This window comes from Mauremys mutica, chromosome 1 (assembly GCF_020497125.1).
Source record: "Mauremys mutica isolate MM-2020 ecotype Southern chromosome 1, ASM2049712v1, whole genome shotgun sequence".
NCBI classification, from domain to species: domain Eukaryota; kingdom Metazoa; phylum Chordata; order Testudines; family Geoemydidae; genus Mauremys; species Mauremys mutica.
This window is the reverse complement of record NC_059072.1, coordinates 352,766,746-352,778,179: the sequence shown is the minus strand read 5'-3', so window position 1 is coordinate 352,778,179 and position 11,434 is coordinate 352,766,746. Positions and strand designations below refer to the sequence as shown.

At 54.2% G+C, this 11,434-nt stretch overlaps 1 protein-coding gene across 3 annotated transcripts in view; it reads right to left on the bottom strand.

The window, feature by feature from the left end:
* Positions 1-1,928: 1,928 nt before the first annotated feature.
* The window catches only part of RELT (RELT TNF receptor), a 74,932-nt gene continuing 65,426 nt past the window's right edge, over positions 1,929-11,434 (bottom strand). For all 3 annotated transcript variants that reach the window (XM_045021896.1, XM_045021904.1, XM_045021913.1), the window contains exons 10-11: positions 10,568-10,748; positions 1,929-2,907 (exon numbers count right to left, since the gene is read on the bottom strand). In XM_045021896.1, the coding sequence (XP_044877831.1) occupies positions 2,896-2,907; positions 10,568-10,748 (193 nt within the window). In that variant the 3' untranslated portion in view covers positions 1,929-2,895. The remainder of the gene's footprint in view (positions 2,908-10,567; positions 10,749-11,434) is intronic.

Genomic DNA, 11,434 nt, shown 5'->3' with positions numbered 1-11,434 from the left:
AACAAATCCCCCAACACTTCACCTTCACTTGACATTGGGTTTATTTAGTTATTGACTTACACAAATAAACCAGGAGGCTAAAAATAAATGATGGCTTTAAAAAAAAACCAACACACCACATCGTCTTCAATAAATAAAAGGCACGGGCCAAGCCGGGGACGCCGCCAGCTGCGGGGGGGGGCCTGTACAAACACGGTTAAAAAGCAGATCCCCGCACTGCCCTTATAAATAACAGAGCATGTGATGTACAAAACAGAACAATGGACAACACAACTGAGTGACTGACAATACATAGTAAAACTAACCCTACTGTAAACAATGGGATACCACCCCAGAAAGGCTGGGGTGAGGGATGCCAGCCCAGCAGCCGCATGCTGGGCTAGGACAGAGATGCTGGCCCCAGATCTTGCACCATGTCTAGCACATGATGGTAGCGCTGCAACATGCATATCTAAGCTTCCCCCCACCCGAGAGGGGGCGGCTCATGGGCCTAGGTTACCTGATCTATTATCACTGAAAAGCCAGAAGGGCTCCCCCTGCCTCGTTTCTGAAGGTCTCAGTCTTGGAGTTTCTGACCTACTGAGAATTATGGGGCGGTCTTGTTAATGCAACACTGCAATACGCTAGAGTGATGGGCCAACGTGCCGCATGCCCGGCAGCGATGCTGCAGTGTAATCAGGGCCAGGACTAGAAGATGCTGTTGGAGTTTGTGGTCCCAGGGCGGGTTTGCTGGGTAAGCGCCCCCAAGCATTAGTCATTGCTCACAGGATGGGCCCTGCAATAATGCCCGGTCATAGAGGAGAGCTCTGAATGGGAGCTAAGTGAACTGGAATGAAATGGCAGCAGCCCCCTAGCAGATCCTGCATGATGCCCTCTCTGACCTGGGGAGCCATTGCCATGTGAGAACAGGCCAAGTAGGGTCAGGCCCAAGGTTCTCTGGCCAGGAGCCCTGAGGATAGTCAAGAGGCTTCACAGGTGCTAAAGCCGACAGGCTCATTAATCTGACCGCCTGTAGCCCCCAGGCCATCAGAACAAGTGGGTGAAATCCTCATCCAGTGGGAAAGGATGGATGCCGCTAAAGAGCTGGCCGGGAAAACTCACCCATCCCTTTTTCTAAAGGGGGTGGTGGATTGCCCTAGGGTGGCATAGGCAGAATGGCCAGCACTTTCATGGACGCCAGGGGGTACCCGAAAGCCCTGCTCTCTCTCAGTCACCATTAACAGTTTGTTTTTCTTTTTTAAATCGGGGAAGTCGTTCTTAACAGCAACAATTTCCCTTCTTTAGAGGGGAAACTGTCCCCAGCAGAACACTGTCCTCAACTGACAGAGCCACTGCTCTCCCCTGCCACGGACAAGGCAAACTGGAAAGTAACCCTGAGCTGAGAGTTTGAAGGGGAGGGGGAGGAATTCCTCACAGCCTCATGTACAGTGTTAGCATCCAGAGCAGAGACCTGGCTGGGGCCTGAATCAGCTTCCACCACTGCAGCAAACACAAAGTCAGCCACTGACTCGAGTAAGCTGGGGCAGCAGGCAGAACCCAGCCCCAGCCCCAGACCATCCTGTCACAACCCAGCCGCAGAGCTCTTCCCGCTAACACCAAAGCAGAGAATCCCTGAGCTTCTGAACCAGTAAATGCAGATTCCTGAAAAGACGACCCCACAAAAACCAAAATAAAGACTGTCTGTCTGAGGCAGGGTTAGGCACCGCTCAGCTCAATGGAGCATGGTCCCTGCTTCCCTCGCGGGCAGGAACAACGGAGGAAATGTGCCTTGTTTGGATTCCTCCCCTGCAAGTTTTGTGCGTTTCTTTAAAGCACCATTAGCTACTATAACTCCACGAGCCCTCTTAGGGGGAGATGGGAGCACCATGGCCAACTACACACATTCAAAAAAAATCACAGAGGGGCTTAAAAATTATGATTTTGAGCCTAAAATTTGGGTTCATTTCATTTAATTTCTGAGCCTTTGGGGTCACATTTTCAAGCTTTTCTCTGCAACCATGTGAGCTAGAAATTTAGGGCGAGGTGAGCAAGGGGGGGGGTTAATGAAAGCTGAGAGTGTCCTCTGATCACATGGACCCAGGAGCTGCGGCTTTAAGAAAAAACACCAGATGTGGCAAGACATGTTAAAAATCACACTGCCAGAGCTGTGCCGTTACTGGGCTAGTGCAATCACCACTGGGACGTGAAAGTAGACAGAGCTTTGGTAACATTAGGCTGGGCTGTCTACAGCCAGAGAGTTTCACTGCAAGTCACCCTGGGTTTCTCTTTGTTCATGAAGGGGGAAAAGAGAAAGCCAAACTCGCCATCCCTACCACTAGCCACCAACCCCAGCCTGGTATGTTGCAATGCTACGTTCCCACCTCATCCTGGAGCCCATGGGAGGTAGGAACATGCTCCAAGCCAACAACAAGCTGCCTCTCTCTCTCTCTATCTACCCCAGCCCCTAGTTTAAGAACACTGCCCTCGGCTGGAGCAACAGCCCCCATGGTTTTTCCAGTTGGGCAGCTAAGAATCCCCCATCCCTCCCATAGGTGCTGGAACTAGGGGTGCTGCCGCGCCTGCTGGCTTGAAGCGAGGTTTACAGTTTGGTTCAATGGCTCACACCTCCACTATATGAATTGTTCCAGCACCCGAGCCCTCCACACCCGCTTCCCCTCCCTGCAAGTCCTTCCCTAAAAGAAAAATGCGTTGAGATGCTGGGCGTGTCCTTCAGCTCCTCCCTGCCGGCCCGGGCCTGCGCCTTGCGATTCTCAGGGGTGGTGGAGCTCTCCCGAGGGGAAAATGAGTGTCGCTCTTCGCCTTCAGCATCGCCCAGGGTGTGCGTTTCTTGGGTGGACTGTTCAACCAGAAGCCTCCAAGTGAGCCGCTTCTCAGGTCTCCTGGTGCGTGAGGGAGTCAGATGATCACCTTCGGTGGGAGGCAAGAGAAGAGACGTGTTACCAACACGCAGCCTCTGGGGCGGCAGCCAGCACAGAGGACAAGGGTGAGCTTGACAAAACTCTGACAGAGCTGGGGCCTGGAGTGAGAGGAACTCCTAGGTCCCATCCCCGGCCCTGCCGCTGGCTCACAGGAGGACCTGGATCAAGTCGTTTAGGGCTTGTCTACACAGGGACACCCAGCTGTGTTAATCCAAAGTAATTTAAAATGGATTAGTTAAAAAAAAACAAAAAACATTCAACTCCCCTCGCTCAGAATGGAAGTAGCATTAATTCGGTTAAACTAAACCAAATTAAGGCCACTTTAATCATTTTGAACGTTAATTCAGATTAACTGTCCTGTGTGTCCTTGTGTAGACAAGCCCTCAGTGTGTCCATACCTCAGTTTCCCCATCTGTAAAGCGGGGCTAAGCCTACTTTCCCACCTCACAGAGGTGCTGGGAGATGTAGCAAGAGCTTTGGGGAACCACGCAAGGGAACAGGTGAGTTAAGGATGGTCTTATAAACAGGCTGGTTGTGGGGAGCCTTGGTGCTGGGTCTGCTACAACGCCCACCCTCACATCCCTTCAGCCTTGCATCTAATTGGAAGGTGCTTGAAGGGTGAGGGCAGGTTACAGTCTAGAAAGAGAACCCCTAGCCATGCTGCCCGGGAAGCGTCCAGGGGGGAATACAGTTACATCTCTGTAGACCACGACACACACGCCAGCGTGCACAGACAACTTCGTCCATACCCAGCCCCACCTCTAGGGTGAAGAGCCACCGGCAGCTTGACACCCAAGTCTTTCCTCTTCTATGGAAACAGCAATTTGGCCTGAGGGACCCCCCCTCTGCCCCCGCCCCACCAAGAGAGACAAGGAGAACATTAGAGTCTCCGTAGTGGGGACAGGATCTGGGTTTTAAAGGTGTCAAGGACCCCTACAGAGCAAACCCAACAGTATCACGTTAGCTGCTTCACTAGGGCCTGAGTCAGCCAGCGCTCTGCTGGGCTGGGCATTCATGGTTCCATGGAAACTGGGTGTTTTAAAACTGATGACACTTAGGAGCCAAATCCATCCCCTCCCTTGTCAGTGTGAACTTTGAGCGTCTGACCGGGGGTGTCCCCATACGTCAAGACTCAATTGCTACAAGACAATGCACTGAAACAGGTGGAAGGGACTGCAGTAGAAAGACCAACAGATGGACAATCTGCACCTGGAGTTACACAATGGCCCCCTGCCTTGGGCAGCCAGGTCCCCGCTGGGAACACCTTGCTGAGCAGCTCTGCTTGCTGGATCTGCCACCACTGGAGTTCTAGCATGATTAAAAGCATCACACTTCCTCGGAACCCCCCTCCTCCGCTCATGCAATAGGATTATTGATAACACAGCCCCTCATGGGGGCGCCTGTCGTGACACGGGACCGGCCCTGGCCTGAAGAACTTTCAGTCTGAAGCTGTTCTGTTCTCAAAGACATCAGGGTGAATGGAGGTTCAGGTAATCAAGGGGAACATCTGAGACCATGACCTGCCCTGCTGCTTTAATGGGTTCGGGTTTTTAGGGAAAATGGCTCAAATGGCCTGGTTTGTCCGAGGGTTTCACTTTGGGTCACGGACCAGGCAGGGCCTTCTTTCCCAACACCTGGTTTTCTGCTGCCATAGTTAGGAAGGGCGATTATTTGTAGTGGGGTAGGATCTAGGAATCCGAGACCGCAAGTCTACATAATGCTGAAGAGTAGAGTTGACCAAGTAGGATTTGAACCTCTGATTTCAGGGTAAGAAGCCTCAGCTTTGGCCTCTCGCAGCAGCTGAGTCAGAGAAGGGCTTCGCTGTTAGAAGGGAGGGTGATGGAGGACTTAATTCTCCAAGCCGTCCCCACCCGAAAGAGCTACGCAAGCCCCACAGCTGTGCTCACCACCCACATGAAGAGAAATCCTGGCATCTCACGGGGAAAGATCATCCCATATCAGGGGCAAGGGATTCTTCCTAAAAGCGAGAGGGCCACTTCCCCCTTCATGGCCCCGCCCCTTTCATGGTCATCGCCCTGCCTCCTTCTTGGGGAAAGAGGTGGGGCAGGGGACTGAGGCCATGGTGAGAAGTGGACTGGCCAGGCCCATCCTTTTGGCCCCCACCGTTCCGGGGCCCCTGCTGAGAGCCCAGGTTCACGGAGGCCAGTGGGGTTAGGCCCAGAACAGCCACCCAGGGCCAAGTCAGCAGATGCCATCCCCGTGCGAGCACAGACCCTACACGCTCCGCAGCTGTGCTGTGGTGCTACGAGGGGCTGTCTGCACCGTGCCGCTCGTCAGGCCGGGCACCACGCTCTAGCGTGGATTGGTCTGGTCTGATGTAGATAGAGACACTAGAAATCCCTCTCCAGACTTCCTGCATCACAGAGCAGCCAAACAGGCACAGGGTCTCCTTGCCTCGCCGTGGCTGTGCTGGACAAGGGTCACACCCGCCCCTCTGAGGGAGGAGATGCATCGCTCCTGTTTACCCCTCCCTTTGGGCTCTGAGGCAGGGGGATAATTAGGTGGTTGTGTCTGTCGACAGAGGCCTGGCTCCTGCGCTCGGTTCTGAGGGCTAGAGCGGGCAAGCGGCTCACGGGAGGAACAGAAAGGCAGCCCAGCTCCGCCTTTGGGGGAGCAATTTCACTGGCTCCCCCGCTGGCACGACAAGCTCTGCCCCATACTGGGCAGGGGGACTGGGGCTGTTTCCCAGCCAGAGGCTGATGCGATAACCAGCTTTGGACTGAGCTATTTGTGCTACTTGTCTGAAATCGAGCACAACAAAAAAAAACCCGACCAGGCCAAGCCAATTCCCCTCTGCTTGGAAAGAGGGATCCTTAATTGCAGCACATGAATCATAGACTCTCAGGGTTGGAAGGGACCTCAGGAGGTATCTAGTCCAACCCCCTGCTCAAAGCAGGACCAAACCCAACTAAATCATCCCAGCCAGGGCTTTGTCAAGCCGGGCCTTAAAAACCTCTAAGGAAGAAGATTCCACCACCTCCCTAGGTAACCCATTCCAGTGCTTCACCACCCTCCTAGTGAAATAGCTTTTCCTAATATCCAACCTAAACCTCCCCCACTGCAACTTGAGACCATTACTCCTTGTTCTGTCATCTGGTACCACTGAGAACAGTCTAGATCAGGGGTAGGCAACCTATGGCCCGTGTGCCAAAGGCAGCATGCGAGCTGGTTTTCAGTGGCGCACTCACTGCCCGGGTCCCGGCCACCGGTCCAGGGGGCTCTGCATTTTAAATGAAACTTCTTAAGCATTTAAAAAGCCTTATTTACTTTACATACAACAATAGTTTAGTTATGTATGTTATAGACTTATAGAAAGAGACCTTTTAAAAACGTTAAAATGTATTACTGGCACGCGAAACCTTAAATTAGAGTGAATAAATGAAGACTTGGCACAGCACTTCTGAAAGGCTGCCAACCCATGGTCTAGATCCATCCTCTTTGGAACCTATCCGCCCTCATTCTTCTCTTCTGCAGACTGAACAATCCCAGTTCCCTCATAAGTCATGAGTTCCAGCCCCCTCATCATTTTTGTTGCCCTTTGCTGGACTCTTTCCAATTTTTCCACATCCTTCTTGCAGTGTGGGGCCCAAAACTGGACACAGTACTCCAGATGAGGCCTCACCAATGTCAAATAGAGGGGAACTATCACGTCCCTCGATCTGCTGGCAATGCCCCAACTTATACAGCCCAAAATGCCATTAGCCTCCTTGGCAACAAGGGCACACCGTGGACTCATATCTAGCTTCTCATCCACTGTAACCCCTAGGTCCTTTTCTGCAGAACTGCTGCCTAGCCATTCAGTCCCTGGTCTGTAGCAGTGCATGGGATTCTTCCGTCCTAAGTGCAGGACTCTGCACTTATCGTTGTTGAACGTCATCAGGTTTCTTTTGGCCCAATCATCTAATTTGTCTATGTCCCTCTGTATCCTATCCCTACCCTCCAGTGTATCTAACACTCCTGCAAGTTTAGTGCCATCTGCAAACTTGCTGGGAGTGCAGTCCACACCATCCTCCAGATCACTAAAGAAGATACTGAACAAAACCGGCCCCAGGATCGAAGGGCACTCTGCTTGATACCGCCTGCTAACTGGACATGGAGCCATTGATCACTACCCATTGAGCCCGACAATCTAGCCAGCTTTCTATCCATCTTATAATCCATTCATCCAGCCCATACTACTTTAACTTGCTGGCAAGAATACTGTGGGAGACCATATCAAAAGCTTTGCTAAAGTCAAGGAATAACACGTCCACTGCTTTCCCCTCATCCACAGAGCCAGTTATCTCCTCATAGAAGGCAATTAGGTTAGTCAGGCAAGACTTGCCCTTGGTGAATCCATGCTGACTGTTCCTGATCACTTTCCTCTCCTCTAAGTGCTTCGGAATTGATTCCTTGAGGACCTGCTCCATGATTTTTCCAGGGACTGAGGTGAGGCTGACTGGCCTGTAGTTCCCCAGATCCTCCTCCTTCCTTTTTTTTTTTTTTTTAAAAGATGGGAACTACATTAGCCTTTTTCCAGTCATCCGGGACCTCCCCCAATCACCATGAGTTTTCAAAGATAATGGCCAATGGCTCTGCCATCACATCCGCCAACTCCTTTAGCACCCTCAGATGCAGCGCATCCGGCCCCATGGACTTGTGCTCATCCAGATTTTCTAAATATTCCTGAATCACTTATTTCACCACAGAGGGCTGGTCACCTCCTCCCCATGCTGTAGACTGGGAGCTGACCTTCAGAGGCAAAAAAAATCATTGAGTACATTAGCTTTTTCCACATCCTCTGTCACGAGGTTGCCTCCCTCATTCAGTAAGGGGCCCACACTTCCCTTGACTTTCTTCTTGTTGCTAACATACCTGAAGAAACCCTTCTTGTTACTCTTAACATCCCTTGCTAGCTGCATCTCCAAGTGTGATTCGGCCTTCCTGATTTCACTCCTGCATGCCTTGTGCAGTTATGTGTAATTCAGCGACTGGCTAGCAGGGGGAACCGGAGGCCCAAGCACCTATGCCGCACAAACCAGGCCCGTTCCAACACACTGTCTCCGTTCAGGGACAAGTGCCAGCAAACGCCCCTGACATGGCAGCCTGTCATGTGCCAGTGGCAGCCCATCTGCCCCCCAGGAGGCTGTATCTGCATGTTCAAGCTCCCTAGCTCCCGGGCCATCTCAAGGCAGGCTCCAGGCTGGGGGACTCGGCGGTATGTGGCTGCAAGAATGCTGGCAGCCTGCCATGGCACAGCCACCCTGCTCCCCTCCCCCAGAGCAGCAGGGTTATGACCAGGCTGCAGAAGTGGGGCAATGGGGGTGGTTTCTCTGGGAGCAGCTGCAGAGGAGTTTACCCGCCCAGCTCTGAAGCGTCACCCTGCACTCCACAGCCCTGCGTTACTTTACATCTCCTGACCCGCCTGCACTGCTGCCTGCAGTGACCTCGCCTGCCACCCAGCCCCATTCTGCAGAGCCCAGAGGAGCATCCCAATGCTGAGGGCGCTTGCTGAACTCCGAATACTTCAGGCTTACCTCTGGGTGGCCCTATGGGCTCCCAGCCCTCCCGGGGACACAGCCCTGCTCTACTGCTCACCTGGATCCCAGTCACAAATTCCCTAATGCTGTAGAGCTGGGGATAGGATCTGTGCACATACGCAGTCGCCCAGCCTCGCCTCCCCCTAGCCGCTGCCCATCACCTCGGGAGACATGTGCAGCGAGAGCTTCCACGAGACCACAGTCCCACCATCAACGGCGCAGCCATTATGAAGGGCAGGAAACACAATATCCTGTAAACAAAGCCCGGCCATCCAGCCGCAGGCCCAAGAGACTCCCAGGTACCAGCGCTGCGTGGCTCGGGCGTCAGAGCCGGAGCTGATCCCAGCTATGCACTGCCATGACAGCACCGCAGAGCACATCGCTGTGCGTCAGGGCACCCCCTGTCTTAGCCAGCGGCTGTTTGGATAATGTAGGAAGCACCACAATAAAAATGTTCCATGAGGCTCCCATATAGACTGGGTGTGGTACGCTGGGGCTGCTGACGGTCTGTGCTGGAGAGCAGCCCATTTGCCAGCACTCCCTGCTGGGGCTGTCTGAACAGCCAAAAGCCCAGAAATCAGGGATAAAGTCCTAATGGGACTGAACTACTGGGGAGGGGGGGGGGGAGGTCTGTTGCTTTTCAGATCCTGAATTCAGTGTTCTCAAAATATTCCAACATGTGGCAGCTGAGAGGCCAGAGGACCTGCTGCAGGCTGGGAAAAGGGGAGGTCACTGATCTGAGATACACTCAGAATCTACCCGCTGTTGCTGGATGTTTCTGTGAGGATGATGCAGCAGCGGGATAGTTAGGGGTCAGCATCACAGGCGCCGACTTTCTTCTGACCAGGTGGAGGCTCTGCCCTGAGGCCCTGCCCCCATTCAGCTCCTTCCCCCAAGGTCCCCCCAACCTCGTCCTGCCTCTTCCTGCCCCCCCGTCCCTCCCCCTACCTCTTGCTGCCCCTGATCTGCCCCCCCCGCAAAAGCACCTCCCACCTGCTGCCAAACAGCTGGTGAGCACCTGCTAGTTTTTTTTCCTGTGGAGCGCCCACCGTGTCGGCCCCTATAGTGAGCATTAGGCCCCAGGGTTAGCGCCCCATTAAGGTGGTTGCAGGCAGTTCCTGGAGCAGAGGGTTCGGACACTGCAGGGTCACTAAAACAGCGCTGCTGTGCTTCACGTTGGGCACGACACCTCTGCAGTCACAGTTAGAAGCTTGTGGCCTGGTGCTCAGAGGTGTTGAGCACCCGCAGTTCCTATTGACTTGGGTAGGAGCCGGGGGGCCCAGCACCGTCCAGGGGAGCGGTTGTTTGTACGTACAATGTAGGCGTGAAGTCTGCAGGAAGCGGTGGCTCTCCTAGAGAAGGGGCAGCATCTGGCAGCCCCATCCAAAGCCTCACCGGCTGGCTCGGGGGCACGCTGCTGCCTGACAGCTGCTTTACGTGCACTGAGCCTGGGGACTCATTCCAGGGCCTAGAGGACAGGTGTCCACAGCCCCCAAACACTCTCCTCCACCTGGCGTCGTCAGCAGGCCGCAGGCTGAGCAGGCCAGAGAGGCAGAAGAGCCATCTCACTCCTCCTGACTCAGCAGCATTCTGACCAGGAGGACGTGGTTTGGGTCCTCGGGCCTCTGGCTACTGCCCCGCTGGCTTATGCTGGGGATTTAAACAGGACGGTGCAGCGTGTGCATATAACCCCAGGAGAAGCCTATATACGCACAGCTCTGTAATTCATCAGCGTGTCCAGGCCATGCTGGGAGACAGATTTCCTTACGTCCGATCCCCAGCCAGCTGGCTGACAATGCATAGCTCCCTGAGACGGGGGAGGGAGGCGAGCTGTGCCTCAGAGCCACCCAGCTGATCACAGAGAGCCCGGCTCAATCACCTCTGGGCAGGGGCAGAATTCATACATGCCGGGGCATAGTTCCCTCCCTGCCACCGAAACCCAGGTCCAGGTTTTAGTTCATCTCCAGCCTTGCTTTCCAAGCCAAAGCTCTGGGAAGCCTCTGGGGAGGTGACCGATTCTAGCGGGAAGTGGAGAGGGGAGCCCCAGCTCCTGCAGGCTGAGAACCTCTGTTCAGGATCGCCTCTCTGGCCCACCCCATGCATGCTCACCTCTTGTTGGCTATCGGCCGTTTTCAGCCATTTCGACCTAGCTCCGTTGCCCACCAGCGATTTCTGCTCAGCAGGGAGGCCGCTGCGGGGGGAGTCGGCCGGCTCAGCCCCACTGCACTCCAAGATGGTTTTCACTTCTGGAGGGTTGGGCTTCTGCTCGGGGATGCAAGCCACTCGGAACCTGCAGACACAGCAGCGCATGGCTCAGAGACACTACGGTGGGGCATGGGGACGATCCTGGGGTGTATGAGTAGCCCAGCCAGCGTTACCCCCATATGTGGAACAGTGGGCAGGGCCTGACTTAACACTCAGGACAGATGCAGTTGTCTCTGTGCAATGTATCTCCCTGCCTGGCCTTACAAAGGCCGGTGTATGCCTCATTACATGATGGGGAAACTGAGGCACACAGAGGCTAAGCAGCCTGCCCAAAGTCACACAGCGATGGGTAAGGCTAAGATTTTGTTGTCCATAGTAAAAGTCATGGATAGGTCGCAGCCAAAGAAAAATTCACAGAAGTTGTGACCTGTCCCTGACTTTTACTAAAAATATCCACAACAAAATGGGAAGCTTAGGCAGCTGCTGGACAGCTGGGAGCTCCTGGGTCCCCCTCCGCTGGCAGCTCCGAGCTGTGGAGGTCCCCACCCCACCGCCCACAGAGCCCCCGTCTTCTGGGGCAGCAGGGGTACGCCACAGCTTCCTGCCTCCACAGGCGGCAGGAGACCCTGCAGCTCCCAGCCGGCGCTGGCTGAAGTCATGGAGGTCTTTGGAAGTCACGAATTCCGTGACCTCGGTGACTAAATCGCAGCCTTAGCGACAAGTGGCAGAGCGGGAGGCCTGGCTCCTAGTCCCCGTCTCTAGTCGGATGAT